This window comes from Ictalurus punctatus, chromosome 20 (genome assembly GCF_001660625.3).
Source record: "Ictalurus punctatus breed USDA103 chromosome 20, Coco_2.0, whole genome shotgun sequence".
Classification (NCBI taxonomy): domain Eukaryota; kingdom Metazoa; phylum Chordata; class Actinopteri; order Siluriformes; family Ictaluridae; genus Ictalurus; species Ictalurus punctatus.
In genome coordinates, this window is record NC_030435.2 from 17,405,227 (window position 1) to 17,424,317 (window position 19,091).

Consider the following 19,091-nt stretch of genomic DNA (forward strand, 5'->3'; position numbering starts at 1 on the left):
CAAAATATAAACAAGGGCACATGGTGGCTTAGTGGTTAGCATGTTCACCTCACACCTCCAGGATCTGGGGTTCGAGTCCCGGCTGGGCCGTGTGTGGAGTTTGCATGTTCTCGCCGTGTCCCGTGTCTCCTCCAGGTACTCTGGTTTCCTCCCCCAGTCCCAAGGCATGTATGGTAGGCTGATTGCCGTATGTGAGTGTGTATGTGATTGTGCCCTGTGATGGATTGGCACCCTGTCCAGGGTGTACCTTGCCTTGTGCCCCATGCTCCCTGGGATAGGCTCCAGGTTCCCCACAACCCAGTAGGATAAGCGGTATAGAAAATGGATGGATGGATAAAATAATAATGAATTAACAAATTTGATGTTACAATAGTTTCTCAGATTACTCTAGATTTTGGATTTGTTACATTCCAGAAAGACCCGGAAAGTTTGAGGGACATGGTTTTAAATTATTGTACGAAGCTGGGATGCAGTGCTGCTGGTAGTTGAATGGTGTCCTTTCAGTGGCACTGCATTATATACACCTTGCACAATGAATGTAAAAAGAAGCATATGTCTAGTATGCGTATATGCTGTTTAATACTGGAAACATGGGCATTCTTTCCCCAATATCATGATTGAAACCATTGTTATGAAACGTGGAGCTAGAACCCATACAAAAGTCTGCTGTCCTGGTATGAATTGTGATTGTTAATATTATAAATGTAAACATAATATGCTTACAGTTGTCCTTGAGTGCATCTTACTTTATCTGTTTCTATTTTATGTTATTTCAATGCTATCTATTTAATATGTGATTGTACAGCAGCATTGAGACACATGACTCCTCTTTTTGGAAAATGTATCTGGTAATGGTAAATTCATAATGTGGCCACCTGTGTCGCTTGCATATGTATTTTATATTTGATAGTGTCACAAATTGGAATTGAAATGGATTTAATTGCGATTACGTGTCATGAATCTACACATAAAAACAAAACAAAATATTGACGTTGGGAGAGGAATAAATATAATTTGTCAATTAAAAAAAAAATAATAATAACATTGCATGAATATTCAGCTGAATTAGCTCTGGTGCAACCAGTTGCCAACGGAAATAACATAATTATTTGACCTGTGTGCAGTTAAAGTGTCATATGATCTCAATATAAATATACTTGTACCACGAAGACCCCGGAGTTTGTTAAAGAACATACCTAATCAAACAGCATTAAAAACAACGGAGGAGGTATCAAAATATCAAAAGTGGACTTTCAAAATAAGCCCAGGATAAAGTTCTGGAACAGTGTTAGTCATGGTTTGGTTATAAAACAAAACTTTGAACATCCCATGGAGCACCATTAAAACCCTTAGAAACCATGTGAAACCTTTAACAAATGAAAAGCACAAATATGGCTTTGTTTAGGAAAGTCCACCAAAAGCAACTGACTGAGTATTATGCAGACCAGCTAAACCTGACAACAAGAAAATCATAATGTTCTTCATGAATGTAATTTCCTATATATTATTTAGTATATGGAGATGCCTTGAAATAAAATATAAATTGTGAAACTGCAACACATGATAATACGTACTCATTCAGTACGTTTACATGGACAACGATAATCCGATATTAACCCGATTAAGACGATACTCTGATTAAAAAACTACCATGTAAACAGAGATTATTGATGACCTTAATCCGACTAAAGTCATACTCGAAGTAAACACAAATGGAATTAAGACGTGTGGAGAACTCCTGTTTTAGTCGCATATTGATGTGTATTACCTTAATCACACTATTAACGTCGTGTGGGAGTTTTCACCGCATTTTGCGACAGGACACGTACACACACGGCAGTGCTCAACCGTTTGATGGCAAACAAGAGAGCACGGCTGCATCCGAAACCGCATACTTACCTGCTACATGGTAGCTGAAATGCATGTATTTCGGCTACTATATAGTAGGTAAGTACACGGTTTGGGACGCAGCCCATGGCTTCAAGCAGTCGTCTGTTTGCACGTATAGCATGTCAAATAATTAACCGCACTTGAAGCTTTTGTAAAATTTCAAATGAAACACCCAAAACTGTATACGGTACCATAACGAAGACGTACTGTATGTTGATGCGTGAAATTCTGGAAAATCCACGCCGTCCGACGTTCCCTCCAGAATTTCACGTATTAATATACAGTTGGTCTTCGTTATGGTACCGTATACAGTTTTGGGTGTTGTTATTTTTAATTTTACGAATGCTTCCAGTGCAGTTAATTATTTGTCATGATATACATTCTAATAGATGACTGCTCGAAACCATGGGCTGCGTCCCAAACCGCGTACTTACCTATTGTATAGTAGCCGGGATACATGTATATCACCTGCTATAGGCCTATAGTAGGCAAGTACGCGGTTTGGGACGCAGCCGTGCTCTCTGGTTTGCCGTAAAACGGTTGAGCACTGCCGTGTGTGATCATGTCCTGTTTCAAAATGCGGTGAAAACTCTCACACGACGTTAACAGTGTGATTAAGGTGTGTACATGTCTGTAACGCACATCGATAATGCGACTAAAACAGGAATACTCCACCTGTCTTAATTCGATTTGTGTTTACTTCGAGTATGACTTTAATCGGATTAAGGTAATTAAAAATTGCTGTTTACATGCTAGTTTCTTAATCAGAGTATCGTCTTAATCGGGTTATTATTGGATTATTGTTGTCCATGTGAATGTACTGAATGAGACGATAGATGATGAAATGGTAGAATGAGTATTACTGTCTTACAGTATTGATGCTAGGAAGGTTTTGGGAAACCGGGTAGTGTTGAAGGGGTGGGATTTCATCACTGCTGTTTGCTGCGGAAAAGGCGATATGCTCGATATCCATCCAGCTGTTTGGAGTGAAGGCTGTTTTGTGTTGTTTGGATTGTTTGAATGCCAAAAATGTTTCGTTAATGGCCTTTGTAATGCTATTCCGGGAGTAGGCATTTTCTACTTAGGGACACTCTTCAGTGCCAATTTTACAGCTCGAAATAGCTACATTCATAGACACACACAACACAGAGGGATGCATGTTAAATGAAATGGAGGCGTTTTTTAATTTTTATTTTTATACAGTACCTTAAAGCCACACCCCTTTATTCCTAATCCCAAGAGAAGTTTTCTGATTGGTTCTTTATATCCATTTATATCTATAGCCATTATGATATAAAGACAAATTAGTTAAAGTGATCTTAAAAGCATTAGAGCAGCCACCTACATGCAGTATTTAAATATAGTTGAGTTTGAGGTTTGAGCTTATCACATAATCTTTTATAGAGCATCAGTTGGGATTCTGTGACATTAAATATAAACACATCAAATAGATACAGGTCAAAAGCTTTAGTATTGTTTACATCAAATAGAGTGGGGGAAAACGTGTGTCTTTGATCATGGCACGGTTGGTGGTACCTGATGGGCTGGTTTGAGTATTTCAGAAACTGCTGATATCTTGTGATTTCTAGAGTTTCTAGAGTTTACACAGAAAAACAAAGAACATCCTGTGTATGGTGAGTCGGCAGGCTTAAACTAAACTCGGAATTCAGTATTCGGTGTTTGGTTTACGCCAGATGTAACAGGACCCCTGTCTTCCAGACAGTTCCACTTTCAACTCATCAGTCCATAGAACATTTTCCCCAAAGGAAAGGTGAACCTTCCCAGAAGTGGCCGACCTTCCAAAATTCCTCCAATAGCACAGCAACTACTCATCCAGCAAGTCACAGTCTGGTCATTCTCCTCTGATCTCTCTCATCAACAAGGTGTTTCAGCCTGCAGACTCTCCATACACAGGATGGTTGTTTTTTTTTTCTGTGTAAACTCTAGAGACTGTAGTGTGTGAAAATCCCAGGAGATCAGCAATTTCTGAAATACTCAAACCAGCACATCTGGTACCAACAACCATGCCACGATTAAAAGTCACAGAAATCACCCTTTTGTCTCTATTCTGATGTTTGAAGCGAACATTACTTGGTGCTCTTGACCTGCATCTGCATGATTTTACACATTTTGCAGCTGCCACATGATTGAGTGATTGGATAACTGCATAAATGAGCAGGTGTACAGATGTTCCCAATAAAGTGGATAGTGAGTGTATATGAAAAGCTAAATGTGATATAATGATTGTAAATTGATTCATGCCAAAACGTTAGAAATATCCTTTGGAACTTTGCATAATGATACACACTCTCATTTTTTAAAAATTTTGCTTCAGAAATCAGGCCATGAAGAAAATGCAGTGGAAATGCACCAGATTCTAAAGAGCTCTATTTTTTTCCCCCACCAGGTTCAGGTTGGGAGAAATCCATACGACAGATTGGATTTGAGAGGTAAGATACATCATTTTATTTTAACTCTATGGATTTTGTATAAACAGTGAGAGAGAGTGAGAAAGAGTGTGTGTGTGTGTGTGAGAGAGAGAGAGAGAGAGAGAGAGAGAAGAAACCTGTGCATGTGTATGTGTTGTCCATTTTGTGACCTAAATTTTGGTAATCTATTCCAATGTATATTTCAGTATTTAAGTATTCTAAGATATACATATGTGGTTGGCCTATTTCAGTGGCCAATGCTGATTTAGTTTTTTTTTTGTGCTGTACTAAACATCCGTCATAAACCAGCTACACTTGTTATGTCAGTAAGTGTTATGAGAGGCCAATAAGTGTTGGAGGCACCGTGTCTTTGTTTCGTCCGTCTATCCGAGATTCTCGCTAGCACGATATCTCAAGAGCGAGTGATTAAATGTTTGTGGGATTTGAATGGAATTATCACAGTAACCACTAGATGAATTGATTACACTTTGGAATGGACTTAATCAGGGTCAAGATCACAGCGAAATCAAATGTCTGAAATGGTTTTTCTTCAGTAGCTTCCTTCTTATCTGAAATATATTTTATATTTGAACATTTCAGATGAATAACGAGAAGGACTAGACAAGTTCTACTCGTTTTGTGAGGGAATCAATCAGCCTGAATTGAACGATTATGGTCGGCCATTCTAAGTGCATGCACATGTGAAGGGCACATGCGCAATTTGTGCAAAACCAGAAGCAATAAACTCATTAAGTTGAATTCAATTCAGTTTAATTTGGGTGTTTACATGGGCTAAATATTTTCTCTTCAAGATTAGTGATGAAAATTGCTAGTTTTTGTCTCCTGTGAAATCAATGCACATGCAGAACTTGTGATGTGGATGCTGTATTGTTCAGCCCTAATCTACAGTGAGTCTGCAGTATGTGTTATGCATGTGTCTGGTATGCAGCCTGCAGTCTGCTAAATATTAGGCTTTTTTGTGTTTGTATTGTTCTTATCTTAGAATGCATCATGCATTCTCACCAAATGACAGGAGTCAAACTAATTATGCAGAGGCTAAAGTAAACACTTCTTATCTTATAAACAGCATATAAAACATTTAACTTAAATTAAATTTAATCAAATTAATTAGCTAGAATCTGAGACTTACCATTTGTTCTCCAATGCCAGTGCTGTCTCTGAGCCACTCGATTGAGTTGGAAACAATATGTAGTTGCCGGGAAAGACAAAAGGGTAAGCTTGAACCGTTGCTGATTGCTTTCAGGGCAGAATACCTAAAAATGCTTGATATCAATGTAATTAATTTGCCAGGCCGATTGATCAGTCGACCAACATCTATGACCTAGTCATTGCTACGGCGATACAAGTGACTACACTTTTCTGCTTTACAAGCTAACATACTGATCAGACCAAACGCAGTTCAAATTTACTGGAGAAAAATAGGCAAGTCAGTGACAGGGAAATGATATGAGGCATGAGAAGTACTTGTGCTGCTGGTAGTATTTTGTATAGTGCTAACTTTATGTAGGTGAACTTTGACCTGTGAATTTGCAAACCTGTCTTGTGTGCCAATAGAAAACAAGGTTAGTAAAAAACAACAAAAAATAAAACAAAAAAAAAAAACAAATCTGAGGTTCCTGTCTACCAATATGCTTTCCAGTTTATGTGGGAAAATTCATTTTTTTTCTCTAAGGCATCTAGGGTTTCCAGCCACTATACAACACCCCTGGAAGGTTAAGAGCCTTGCTCAAGGTCTCCCAACAATGACAGCTTGGCAGTGCTGGAACCTTCTGATCAATAACCCAGAGTTTTAACTTTTGAGCCACTACAGACCTGCCCAACATTAATTCCAGGTTCAAATGACTTAACTCACTAACAAATTCCTTCTTGCCAGTCCTCAATTTCCAGAACTATTTTAGAGTTATTCCAGAGTTAATAAATCTGATTCAGAGCTTCATCATAATACGTGAAGAAAAAAAGTTACAGTGGGAGTTTTATGATCGTGAGCTTATTGTACATCCCAAAAAAGCTTCCGAATATCGAATGTCTGAATCAGCTCTCAGTGCACATACTGCACAACCCCAAACTTAGGAACCTGTTGTCAGAATTTACAGTTAGAAATATTCTTCACTGAATGTAGTGTCTTGCAGTGCTGCGAGTAAACAGGTTTTATAGCAACACTGTAAAAATGAGCAATGGTTGTGTAAAATCAGGTTTAGCACCCAGTGTCTTTGGAACAGATGACACTCACAGTGCATGCTGTGCTACTAATTATTGTAAGTGGTGGAAAATTATTGACTCACCCTTGGTTGTTTGAAGTCTAGGAGCGAGAAAGACCTTTGTGATATTTTTAAATTATTGAGTTGCTTGCCTGTGTAAGCATCATCCTGCTGTTAGCAGGAAACAAACAGAGACAAACAGCATTACAGCCCACTTACGCGCGTGTCAGGCAGTCTGCCCATCTCTCCATACAGCTCCACCTGAGCGCTAAACCCACTTACACCTGACCTGCTTTTGAAAGCCCACATTTTTCAGAGCCAAATCTGACATACGGAGGCACTCATAAGACCCTGATACAATTAGCCGTGGTTTCTCATAAGTGCGGGCCGCGTGTCTGTGGATTTATTTTGCTAAGAGTGGAGCCGTTGAAAGTGGCAGGAAGCTGAACTCTAAACTGTTTATGCCCCTAATTGACCTGTTACTCCAACGAAGGCATTTAGCCATGACATTACGGGACGGTGATGTCTCTCTCCTCTTAAACCTGGCATGGAGGCATGCGAGAGGGAGGAAACAGAGCCGCCAAATTGACTTAGAGCCGGCACGCCAGGGAGAGATGAGTCTAAAGTGGCCGCTTTGGACCAGAAAAGATAGAAACCATCATTACGTCGTCTTTTTTATCTAGAGGTGTTGGAGCATCCAGTTTAAAGGGACTTTCGAAAAACCACAAAATCTTCATAGATGAAATGGAAACATGACCGTGTTCATTAACACAGTAAGGACATTTTCCCTTCACTCAGATTTTGTCTCATTGGGTTTTTTTTTTTTTTTTTAAGGGTAAACCTGAGCTGATTGGAAACATCAGTGAGCTGTAATTAGACTGGAATTCACTTAGCAGGCGTTGATTAGCTGTTACCGCAACTCTCAACTTTTATGAGGTGAACACAGTCTGGAAACGCAGCCTTTTGGGCTTCACACTTTCAAGAATGCAGGAATAATTGGATGCTTTTTGTGAGAAGCAAGAGCTATTTATTATTATAAACAATTTGATCTGAAGCAGCAGAGTCTGGCATTCAGAGACATAAATATACTTATATAATTAGTAAATAAATTACAGGGCGCAGAAATGTTTTTGTAGTAAACAAGGATTTGTTATTTTTTTTTACAGTAACTGTTGATTATGTTTAACCAGCTAGAAAAACCTTAAAGGATGATGTTTATCTTCTACCTTGAATACTATTCAATTTTCTAATTTAGACATACAGCATGCATTAATGTTATAACCATTCTTATTTACTTATTCTGCAAGATTGAAATCACAGACGTATTTCTGCGTGGGCTTTGAGTTTTCGTTGGGGCTATGCAGACCTAAACATGTTGCTCCTTGAAGAAAAGTTCAATAGAGGCTTTTATAGGACTGTGAAAGAGACTGTTTTGAATAAATCGTCCCTAAATAGAATAACACTTTGGTTGCCTTATTTCCACTGTGGCTGTTTTAGAGAAGCCTGATGTGCTTCTAATGAGAAATATTTATATCTTTTTAACATGGGGAAATGCTGATTTTATAGAACTGGGTGGAGAGGCATATAAAATCCAAGTATTGTAGCACACCACAGATGTGCAAAAAGCTGTAGCTGGAAAATGCTGCTGGGGAAAAAAAAAACTGCATTCCAATAAACTTCCCATCTTTCCATTATCACAGATGGTGTTTGTTCACAGGACCTCCACGGCTACTCGTGGTATCCGGGTTGTTATTGGTAAACGAACACCAATAAGAAGTTTACATGGGGGGTATTATTCCTATAAAATGCTAGCACTTCTTTACTATCACTGCACTTTATCAGATTATTTAAGTATAAAGCTGAAAATGTTTTTTAAAGACTATTTGAACCACTAGTGTAAATTCATGACATGACATTATTATAACTTTTGAGTTCATCATCAATTTGACCATTTTGCTCTATATGCATAGTAGGGGTTTAACACAATGCCAATACCTGTATTTGTTTAATGCCCCAAATATTCCTATCTGTGTCTGTATTCGAATTAAACTTGAAGCGAGGGTGTCCTAAATGAGAAATGTATTAAAAAAATAAAAAATAAATCAATGTAGCCTGCCTCTACGCCGCTGGAAACACTGGAAATGACAGAAAGAAATAAAAGAAAAAAAAACGAGGTAGAAATGGCAGCATTGTTAGCACAGTCTGTGAATTCTGCCTCTGACAGTTCCTCAACCTCAGCTACATCGCTCGAGTTCATAACTGGTCTCAACTACGGATGTGTGCTTATATTTTCTAATGATTTTAGTTGATTCTATTTTAAAAGAAAAAGCAGCCTAATTTACACGCCAAAACGCTGACCAGGCAGTTACTAAGGATGAATGGAACGAACGCTGTAATGCACTTGTAGGTGGCTTTTGTTTGTCCCACAAGCATCATATCTGATTGCTTGCTCAAGTAAAAACCTCTCACTTGCATGGGATCCTATGTGGGTACACAACTTTAGCACCATGAACCTGGCAAGCTTTCCTTAAAAAAAAAAAAGTCATTTGTGTATTTGTACCTTTAGAACACATAATCTGCGAATTCCCAATAATGTACTGATATTCAAGAAATGTTTTCTTTGCACTAGATATCGGGATGATGTATGGTAAGATGTATGGTCATCATTGATCGTGATGACCTAATCAGAGCTTCTGAGTATGAAGCTCATGGCCTAATGTCTCCTCTGCCATAAGTGTTATAGGAGCAGATGTAGGAAATGGCATCCGGGTGTTTCTGCCAGACATCGGTATGTTCATGGCAGGCCTCGGCACCTGGCTGCTGTGTCGAAGTCTGGAGAAGAAGAGACCAGTGGAGGAAATGGCCCAATACAACCAGGACTTTGATGCAGAGGAACAGGTGAGATTGACATGAACTGTTACAGCATACATTTTGCATTATTCTATCGTTTTCACGTTCTCACACACATACAGCAGAAGATATATATTTATATATAAGCAGATGTATATGAATACAGAGTTTAATAGATATAGATTAAATAGATTTAATAGATTTAGTAGACATAAATGTATCAGTCTTGCTTCAGTGCTTTATAGTCTTCATCAAAAACATATCCTCATCCTAGTACAAACAAGGCTGTTCATTTTACATTTACATTTGGCAGACACTTTCATTGAAGGCGACTTACAGTTGCGCTGAGCAGATAAAGATTAAGAGTCTTTCTCGAGGGACCAACAGTGACAGCTTGGCAGCGCTAGAATTTGAACTTCTAATAATATCCCAGAGCCTTATCCACCTGAAATTCACCATCTGCAAAAATGCCCTATTAAAGATGTGCTTTAAGTGGGCTGATCATTATGTTTGCAAATGCATTCTTAGTCAAGCTTATTCAATAGGCATATCACAATGCATTTTAGATCTTTCACTACATGGTCCAAAGGGAAGTGTGGAAGCAAAAAAAGAACAAAAAATAGAACTTATATATTACAATGTCTAAGTTTATATCATATTTTACACATCACAAACACAATTATTGACCAGTGAATAGTTGCTAAAATAATGTTTTCAATACGGTCCTCTCTGAAAGTATTGGAACAGCAAGGCCAATTCTATTGTTTTTGCTATACATTGAAGACATTTGGGTTTGAGATCAAAAGATGAATGAGATGACAGATCAGAATTTCAGCTTTTATTTCCTCATATTAATATCTAGATGTGTTAAACACCTTCAAATGTGGCAGCGTTTGTTTGAGCCCACCCCCTTTTTTTCTCCAAGTAATCAAAAATATTGGAACATGTGTATGATAGGTGTTTCTTGCTGCCCAGGTGTGCCCTGTAAATTGATTGTTCAAAGAATTAATAGTGCCATAGATATAGAGGCCATGCAACAAGATGCAAACCACTCATCAGCAGTAAGAATCAGAAGGCCAGATTGGAATTTACAAAAAGGTCAAAAAGATGAGCCACAAAAGTTCTGGAACCAAGATTTACCTCTACCAAAGTGATGGAAAGGACAAAGTGTGGAGAAGGAAAGGATCTGCTCATGATCCAAAACATAGAAGCTCATCTGTGAAACATGGTGGAGGTAGTGTCATGGCTTGTGCTCACATGGCTGCTTTTGGAATGGGCTCACTAATCTTTATTGATGATGTAACTCATGATGGTAAAAGCAGAATGAATTCAGAAGTCTACAGAAACAAATTGTGTTCCAATTTATAGAGAAATACATCCAATCTAATTGGGACGAGCTTCATCATGTAGCAAGACAATGATGTTTTAAGTTGTTCAGCACATCTAGATGTGAATATGAGGAAATGAAAGCTGAAATCCTGACCTATCGTCTCATATTCATATTTTAATCCCAAAACCAAATGTCTTCAATGTACAGTGAAAACAGTAGACTTGGCCTTTCGGTTCCAATACTTTTGTTTGAATGAAAATAACTGTGTTTGAATGTGAGTTACTGTTAAAATATTACTGCTTAAAGTGGCATGTGAAATACATGGCAGAACTAAGGACTACTTAAATATTTATTAGTTGAAATGAAAAGCCATAATCAGATTTCTATAAACAGCATCTTTACTAGCAGTGTTGGTGTTTGATGTGTTTTTCTTCTACTTACTCTCATATATCTTTATTTTGCTATAGAGTTAGAGGATAAAGAGTGCACCATGCCAGATTCATGGCATAAAATCTGAGATATAAAGGAAAATGTTTCTCCACTTTACCTTAATGTGGCCAGAATTTAATTTGTTGGGAGTGGATGCTGCGTAGCTCACCCTACCAGTCACATGTTTGGACACACCTGCTCATAGATTAAAATTGTATAAATAGTAATGAGTGCATTGCCTCTATGAAAGTAAGATTATTTTATGTTATCAAGGTGCTTCCCCCAGGGAAAATGCTTTACTTAGGGCATTTTCACACTTGGTCCAAAAACTCAAGTCCACACATAGGACCAATTCTGGGCTTCTTTGCAGACAGGGATTGTAATTGCTGGTTTGGATTCATGTAGAAAAAAGTACTTCTGAACTGTGGCTCAGATGCGCAAACTCATAGGTCACTTATGTGCACTCATGTTTGCAAAGTACTAGGCATTGGCTTTGCTGCTTTTTTATTATTTACTCGTGGTACCAATAATCAAGCAGGAAAGAAAATAGCATTCTCACTTTGTATGGAACTCAGGGCTCGAACGGCCCAGAGTCTGAAGATAACCACCTTATAGTTTCTAAATAGGCCAAACGCCTCACTTCTTCTCCTGAGGCTCTTAATTAAAAACTACTACTGTTTGAGAAAACAAGTATATTTTAAGGAAAAACTACTTACAATAAATAAATAAATAAAACATTTGATCCAGACATTCATTTATTCTTTCAGAGTGTTTCTCTCTTTTAACTCACAAAGCCTTTGTTAATTAGCTGATGAGTTGAAAGTCTGTGAAATTACGCAGAATGTTATAATCTTGCTGATAAAATTGTGGATTGCCCTTGACATTGCAATTATGTACAACAATAAGGTTAATCCAGGAAAGTATCCAGGAAAGCAGCCCGATAATGTTTATTCAGTAAGTGTTAGCACATGGTACGTAAAAGGCCTTGCCAGACAGATCCAGTATGCTGCCATGCCATTAACAGGGTGCTGGTTCCTGTGCTCCAGGCCACACATGTGGAGCAGTTAAAAGCTTGTTTGGTTTATTGTGTGTTGTTGCTGAGAGATTCAGAGTTATCTAATCTACAGCAGCTTTGTTTAAGTCACACACATCCCCTGTTCAGAAACTGGTGTGCTCCTGGGAAAAAATTGCACTAAATGATTTTGTTTACGAAGTATTTTGTCCAGATAAAACAGCACAGAGTCAACATATCATAGAGATAGTATTGGTGTATATTAATTTTTGCTCATATTTATGAAAATAAGATTACAATACTCTTTCCTGAGATATCACAGTTACGGTTTGATGGTAAAATTTTGAATTGGCTTTTTAAAATTGTTAAATTTGTATTTTATTTATAGTCAGAATGTATTAAACCTATATATATATATATATATATATATATATATATATATATATATATATGTAGCAATGTATGTCATATCTTTCAGTATTGTAAGTTTTTGTCACATCAACCAACAAGGGTATATATATATATATATATATATATATATATATATATATATATATATATATACACACACACACACACACACAAACACACACACACATAATATACATAGATATATATAATATAATATACATATAATACTTACAATACTTATTTCCCCCACTATATACACACACACACATACATATAACCATTTCTCTTAATGGTGCTTAATTACGGTGAGAGACAAAATGGAAGCTCTGATTTCTGGTGTTATGTTGGTATGATATTTGGTCATTTCTTTGCCTCCTCGCACAGGAGGACAGTGATGAGAAGAGAATCCCTGATGAAGAAGGTGATGAGATGCTGTATGATGAGGACTTTGATGCCGAAGACGAAGCGGAAGAGGAAGACGAGGGTCTGGTAGAGGATGAAGAAGAAGAAGAAGAGGAGGAGGAGGAGGAGGAGGAGGAGGAAGTGAAGGAGAACGCTAAGATGAAGGTCCTGCGCATAGTTGCAGGAGTGGCGTCTAAAGTGAAAGATATCATTGGTAATCTCATCACCACAGCAGGGAAGGTGGTGGTGACTATATTGCTAGGCATGACAGGTGAGAAATCTAAGTTAGTAAAAATCTTAAATAATTCTACTGTTTAAAAATAAATAATGATAACATAGTGACAGATCGTTTATAGGAGGCAAAAGTTCAACTAGAATCTCAAATGGTGTCAGTGACAGATAGCAACAATCCAGTATCAAAAAGGCTGGGGTCCATTTGATTTAATTATTTATGACAATGTAGTACAAATTTTGTTAACTTATATTTCTTAAACAAAATTACAAGGCAGATAAGTAAGGAAATTAAAAAAAACAACAGGCTATGCTGTTTGATTAATTAGATTATTTTCCTATATATATATATAAGTGTTTTATTCCTTTCATACCACAGTAATTTGACCAAAGTTTTTTTTTTTAATTAATGACTGCCACATCATACATTTTAAACTTTTATAGTTTTATGAATGTTGTGGAACATCTGCAAAACAAGTTAGTTCCTGTTATGACTTATGTTAAAACAGCTAGGCCAGCTAAATTGCTGACACTGGAAACTCCTTCCATAAATGTTAAATAAACACATCCTTACAAAAAAGCTTCACTATATCATAGATTATATGTTTGTCTCTGTTAACAACACCATTTCGAATCTGTTTAATATAAACCTTGCTGCTGGCACTATTGTCAGAGCTACTGTTATAGAAAATGAATCAATAGCTTTTGACCAATCAGATTTGAGAATTCAACAATACAGTGGTATAAAAACAGTTATTGCTAGAGTACTCAGACTTTTGGACCATATTGTGCAGTACATTTGGATAATCAGTGCGTTTACACGGACAACAATAATCCACTCTTAACCTGATTAAGACCATACTCTGATTAAGAAACGACCATGTAAACAACAATTTTTAATTACCTTAATCTTATTAAGGTCATACAAGTAAGCAATAATTGAATTAAGACAGGTGGAGTACTCCTGTTTTAGTCGCATTATGGACTTGTAGTAGTGACATGTAAACACCTTAATCACATTATGAACGTCGTGTGGGAGTTTTCACCGCATTTTACGACAGGACACGATCACACACAGCAGTTTTACGTTTTACGGCGAACAAGAGAGTTCGGCTGTGTCCCAAACCGCATACTTGCCTACTATAGGCCTGTAGTGGGGAAAAATACATGTATCTCGGCTACTATATAGACGGTAAGTATGCAGTTTGGGACACACCCACCGCTTCAAGCAGTTGTCTGTTAGCACGTACAGCATGTCAAATAATTAACTGCACTTAAAAAATGCGTAAAAAAATGAAATAAAAACACCCAAAGCTGTATACAGTGCCACAACGAAGACCAACTGTATGTTGATGTGTGAAATTCTGGAGGGACGTCGGACGGCGTGGCGCGGTGACGTAATGACGCGGGCTGTTAATCTAATTATGTTCTAAAACATGTAAAACCGGTACATGACAGGAGTATTCTAAAAGCGACTCATGTAAACAATTTAATCACATTATTATCTTACTCAGAGTAAGGTCAATAATTAGATTACTGCTGTCCATGTAAACGTAGTCAGTGTCCTGTATAATGGTAGATGTAGTGCAGTGACAGCTGGTAAAGATTTGTCAGCATGTCCTTTAGTCTACTGTTGGTGCATTCATTTTGATTTGTGTGTTTAATGTGTGTTTTTAGTTCTGTGCACCAGTTGACTCAGCACTCCTTTTGCATCCACACTCACAGGCATGATGCTGCCCTCTCTGACCTCAGCCGTTTACTTCTTCATCTTCCTTGCGTTGTGCACGTGGTGGTCTTTCTGCCGGACCTTCGACACACTCCTCTTCAGTTGCCTGTGTGTGCTGATGGCCATCTTCTGTGCCGGCCATCTCATCGTTCTCTACCTCTACCAGTTCCAGTTCCTCCAGGACAGCATCCCACCAGACGACAGCTACGTCAGGTTAAGTTTAACTTAACAAAGATCGTGTGGTAAACTAGGCTTTCTCGGTCATTAACCTATTAGTTATTGTTATGTTTCATAACCAGTCTGCAAGTGTAGCGCAATCATTGTACAGTACTATTACACATCCAAAGGACTCTGCTTAAGATTCCTAAGGATTATTCTGAATGCTTACTAACCCAGCAGTGTCTGTGCTATGAGGTCTGGTATCTTTATTTTTATTTTTATTTTTATTTTTTTCAATACTTTCATCGAAAATGATGCATGTCTAAGTGTGCCTTTGCCTTGCAGCACACTGCTGTGTCTCTGTTGTGGCTGTTTCGAAACTAATAAACAGCCGTTGCCTGTCATCAGCGTGTTTAAACCCGGGTTCACACTGTACGATTTTGGCCACGATTTGTTGGTCTGAGACTAATTTTGAGAATCCTAAAAGATACCTATAATCCTAGGCCAAAATCTGTGGTCTTTGATCGATAGTTTGACGTGTTCCACGACAGCCGATTAACGGCCGTTGCGATCAAATTTTTCCTCCGATTAAATTCTAGCAAATTTGAGGCACAGTCCTGTAGTGTGGCTTCTCCTACTCCGTACGAGTCTTCTTGCGTGCGTCCGTTTTTCGCGTCTTGACTGTCGTACAGTCCGACATTAATGACAATGAGATCCTACAGTGTGACATGTCTTACAGCGGGGATCGTGTTCGTACAGTCTGACAAGAAACAGTCACAAAAGACTATTATAAATCGCACAGTGTGCACCCGGCTTAAGACATAGATCAGAACCTGTTCAACATCTGTGCACATCTGCTATTACAACTGGCTGCTGAAGAGTGGGCTTTAACTTGAACAATGCAGCGGAGTTTATCACTAAGATTAGGTGGTATTTTAGCTGATTTTATTCATAGTACACTTATATATATTATATACAGTACAGATACATGTACTGTATATGATTAGCTACCTCTAGACCTTTTTATAGTATCTGTCTATGTCAAAGTGCAGTGATGGACAGACACCTCAGGGGCATGTGTATATAGAGGCTTTTATTTCTGAGCAATCTATGATTCTTTATTGCCAGGTGCATCTGCATTATAACCATTATAATATTACCCATGGGGTGTTTCTATGCAAGTGGTATGTTCTAAAATGCCCCTTACTTTCCCATAATATATAATATATATCTCATAAAATCTCCTAATGCTCTGATTGAGGTAAGAATGGAATCCAGGTCTCTATACACACCCAGCACTTTACCAGTAGCTTTCTATTCTTGTCATGGACTCCATGGTCACAAATCGATTTCAGGAGCTTTTATTCATTTGCCTTGAAGCAGTAAGACCATTACATCTAAGTATAGTTTCAGCGCCTTGGACGACGCTCACTTCTTTCTATTCATTTGGGCCTAGTCTCAGACCCTTTAAAAGCACTCTCAGTTCTATGGACCAACGCTCTGCGTTGTTTGTCTGCACTGGATTTTATGACCACGAGGAATGTGTACAGTCCACAATGAATTTAAAATTGACCTTCCATATCAATTAGAAGTAATTTCAGTGAACACCGTTTAATGCATTTAGTATTACTTTACCATGCACTGGTGTTTTTAGATTAAACTAGGTGTTGTTTTGGCTCTTCTTTGAGCGTACTGACTCATTGTAACTGCGGTAACTGCGGTAACACGGTAAATGTGTCCCATACATGGCCTAATTATGGCTGATGACAGAGTCTTGGCCTTGGTTTGCCCAACAGTTGAAAGAACATGTTGACAGACTCTGCTTCCCACATCCCGTTGCCCTCACAATAGAGTCATGTGACTTGGCCATTCCCAGGTGCAGGAAGAGGCCAAGCAGGAAGTGATATCATCACCCAAATGGCAGCGTCTGAGACGTGCATGTCTCATCCCTCTGAGCCTAACTAAAGTGTTGCAAAGAAAACTGAGATTTTTTTTTTATTATGGAAAAATTATATTGTGATATAAGTGTTGTAGTAGGATATGGATTAAATTGGACTCAGCATGGGCCAGAGCCCATACTGTAAGTTGCTGCTATAGAAATGATTATGCATCAGAATGCATAGAATGAATGATGATAAAAGCATTAGAGTGAGTGTGTTAATATAAACCTGTGGTTTGTCCTGTAACTGGAACTACTCTCAATGCCATGCTGTTATAGGAAATTAATCAACCATTTCTGTCCAGTCCTGTGGTATAGCAGTAAATTAGTGCTGGTACCATAAATAAATAAATAAAAATTCCCAGGGTGGTATAAATATCAATAACACAGTGATTTTCTCCTCTCAAATTTGCATCACGTGCAATAGATGTAGAAATTAATTCATACCAGACATGATGCTATTTATAGTTAATATAGAGACTACTGATGGAAGTTATAAGAGTTTTGAGGCTGTGGAAAGATGTTTACAGTGCTGTGAAAAAGTATTTGTGTATTTGTTTTTGTGTACATCTCATACTAAATTGTTTCCGAAATTATTTTTGAATGAGAATGTTATTTACTAAAGCGAAATAGTTATCCAATACCAACTGGGTCTGTGTGAAAATGTATTTGCCCCTATAGTTATGAATTCCCCAAGTCTATGAAACTGCATCCATAACGGGGTTCAGCTGGACTAGACACAACCAGGCCTGATTACTGCAAACCCTATTCAATCAAATCAACCCTTAATGATGAGGAAGAAGGTGATTGAAATATATCAGTCTTGGAAGGGTTACAAAGGTATTTCAAAGGCTCTGGGACTCCAAAGGACCACAGCGAGAGCCATTATCTCTGATTGGAAAAACTCAGCACAGTAGTGAATCTTCCCAGAAGTGGCCGACCTTCCAAAATTCCTCCAAGAGCACAGCAACTGTAAGTTGTCTGTAAGTTGAAACTCAAGCGCAACTGGATTATGCAGCAGGACAGTGATCCAAAGCATAGGAGTAAGTCCTAGTCCTAGAAGTAAATGAAAGTCTAATCTCCAGTTATCGGAAACGTTTGGATGCAGTTATTGCTACTAAAGGTTTTTTTTTTGCTTCAATCAAATAATAATAATAATAATAATAAATAAAAACTGTATTGAGTGTTTCCTCAGGTTGCCTTTGTTTTAGGTTGCATTTTGTTTGAAGATCGAAAACATTTAGTATGAGATATACACAAAAACAGAAGAAATCAGGATGGGGCAAATATGTTTTCACAGCACTGTATAAGATCCGTTTAATTACTTTTCTTTTTTCTTATTCTCTTCACAGATTGTTTGGCATCTCTCCTATAATCAAGACAAACTGCTCCTCTACGTGGAAGTTAATTGTCAATCCTGATATCAGTTGGCATCATTTTGTCAATCCCATCATGCTCCTGGTGCTATACTACACACTGGCCACACTGATTCGCCTTTGGCTGCAAGATCCAATGATCACGGTTAAGACACTTTTAAGACTATTTTTTTTGTAGGTCTTTATTTTAGTTGATAACTCTATTACACTGAAACACTGAGCTAAACATAATCCCATCTCTAGTATGTACATTTTCTAAATTAGAATTTAGTAAGATATGGGTGAAATTGACTCATTATTGCCCATAGCACATTGAAGAACCCTTTGCACCTTGAAGCTTTATTTTCAAATAACAGCACTTCCTGAAGTGTTTTATTCCTCTTATACCATGATCTGTCTGAATACTTGATTCTGATTGGCTGGAAGTTGTGCGTTCAAACCATATAATTTATAGGTAGTTCTAGTCAGTTTAATCACTGTTCTATACAATTGTAACCATAGTAACAGACAGTTACAGGTGCATACAGTAGTTAAACTCACAGCTTCATTATCTGCAGACACAGCACAGACGCAGGAAATTCACACATGCATGTAATTCAATCTCTCTCTCTCTCTCTCTCTCTCTCTCTCTCTCTCTCTCTCTCTCTCTCGCTCTCTCTAATACCTATTTATTGTTATTCATTTGAAT

The 19,091-nt window shown here is 37.9% G+C and overlaps 1 protein-coding gene across 2 annotated transcripts in view; it reads left to right on the forward strand.

Annotated features, from left to right (window-relative positions):
• The window catches only part of LOC108280873 (piezo-type mechanosensitive ion channel component 2), a 96,429-nt gene that overhangs the window by 28,633 nt on the left and 48,705 nt on the right, over positions 1–19,091 (forward strand). For both annotated transcript variants that reach the window (XM_053673703.1, XM_053673704.1), the window contains exons 4-8: positions 4,298–4,340; positions 9,274–9,436; positions 12,955–13,243; positions 14,929–15,142; positions 18,380–18,548. In XM_053673703.1, coding sequence (XP_053529678.1) covers positions 4,298–4,340; positions 9,274–9,436; positions 12,955–13,243; positions 14,929–15,142; positions 18,380–18,548 — 878 coding nt within the window. The remainder of the gene's footprint in view (positions 1–4,297; positions 4,341–9,273; positions 9,437–12,954; positions 13,244–14,928; positions 15,143–18,379; positions 18,549–19,091) is intronic.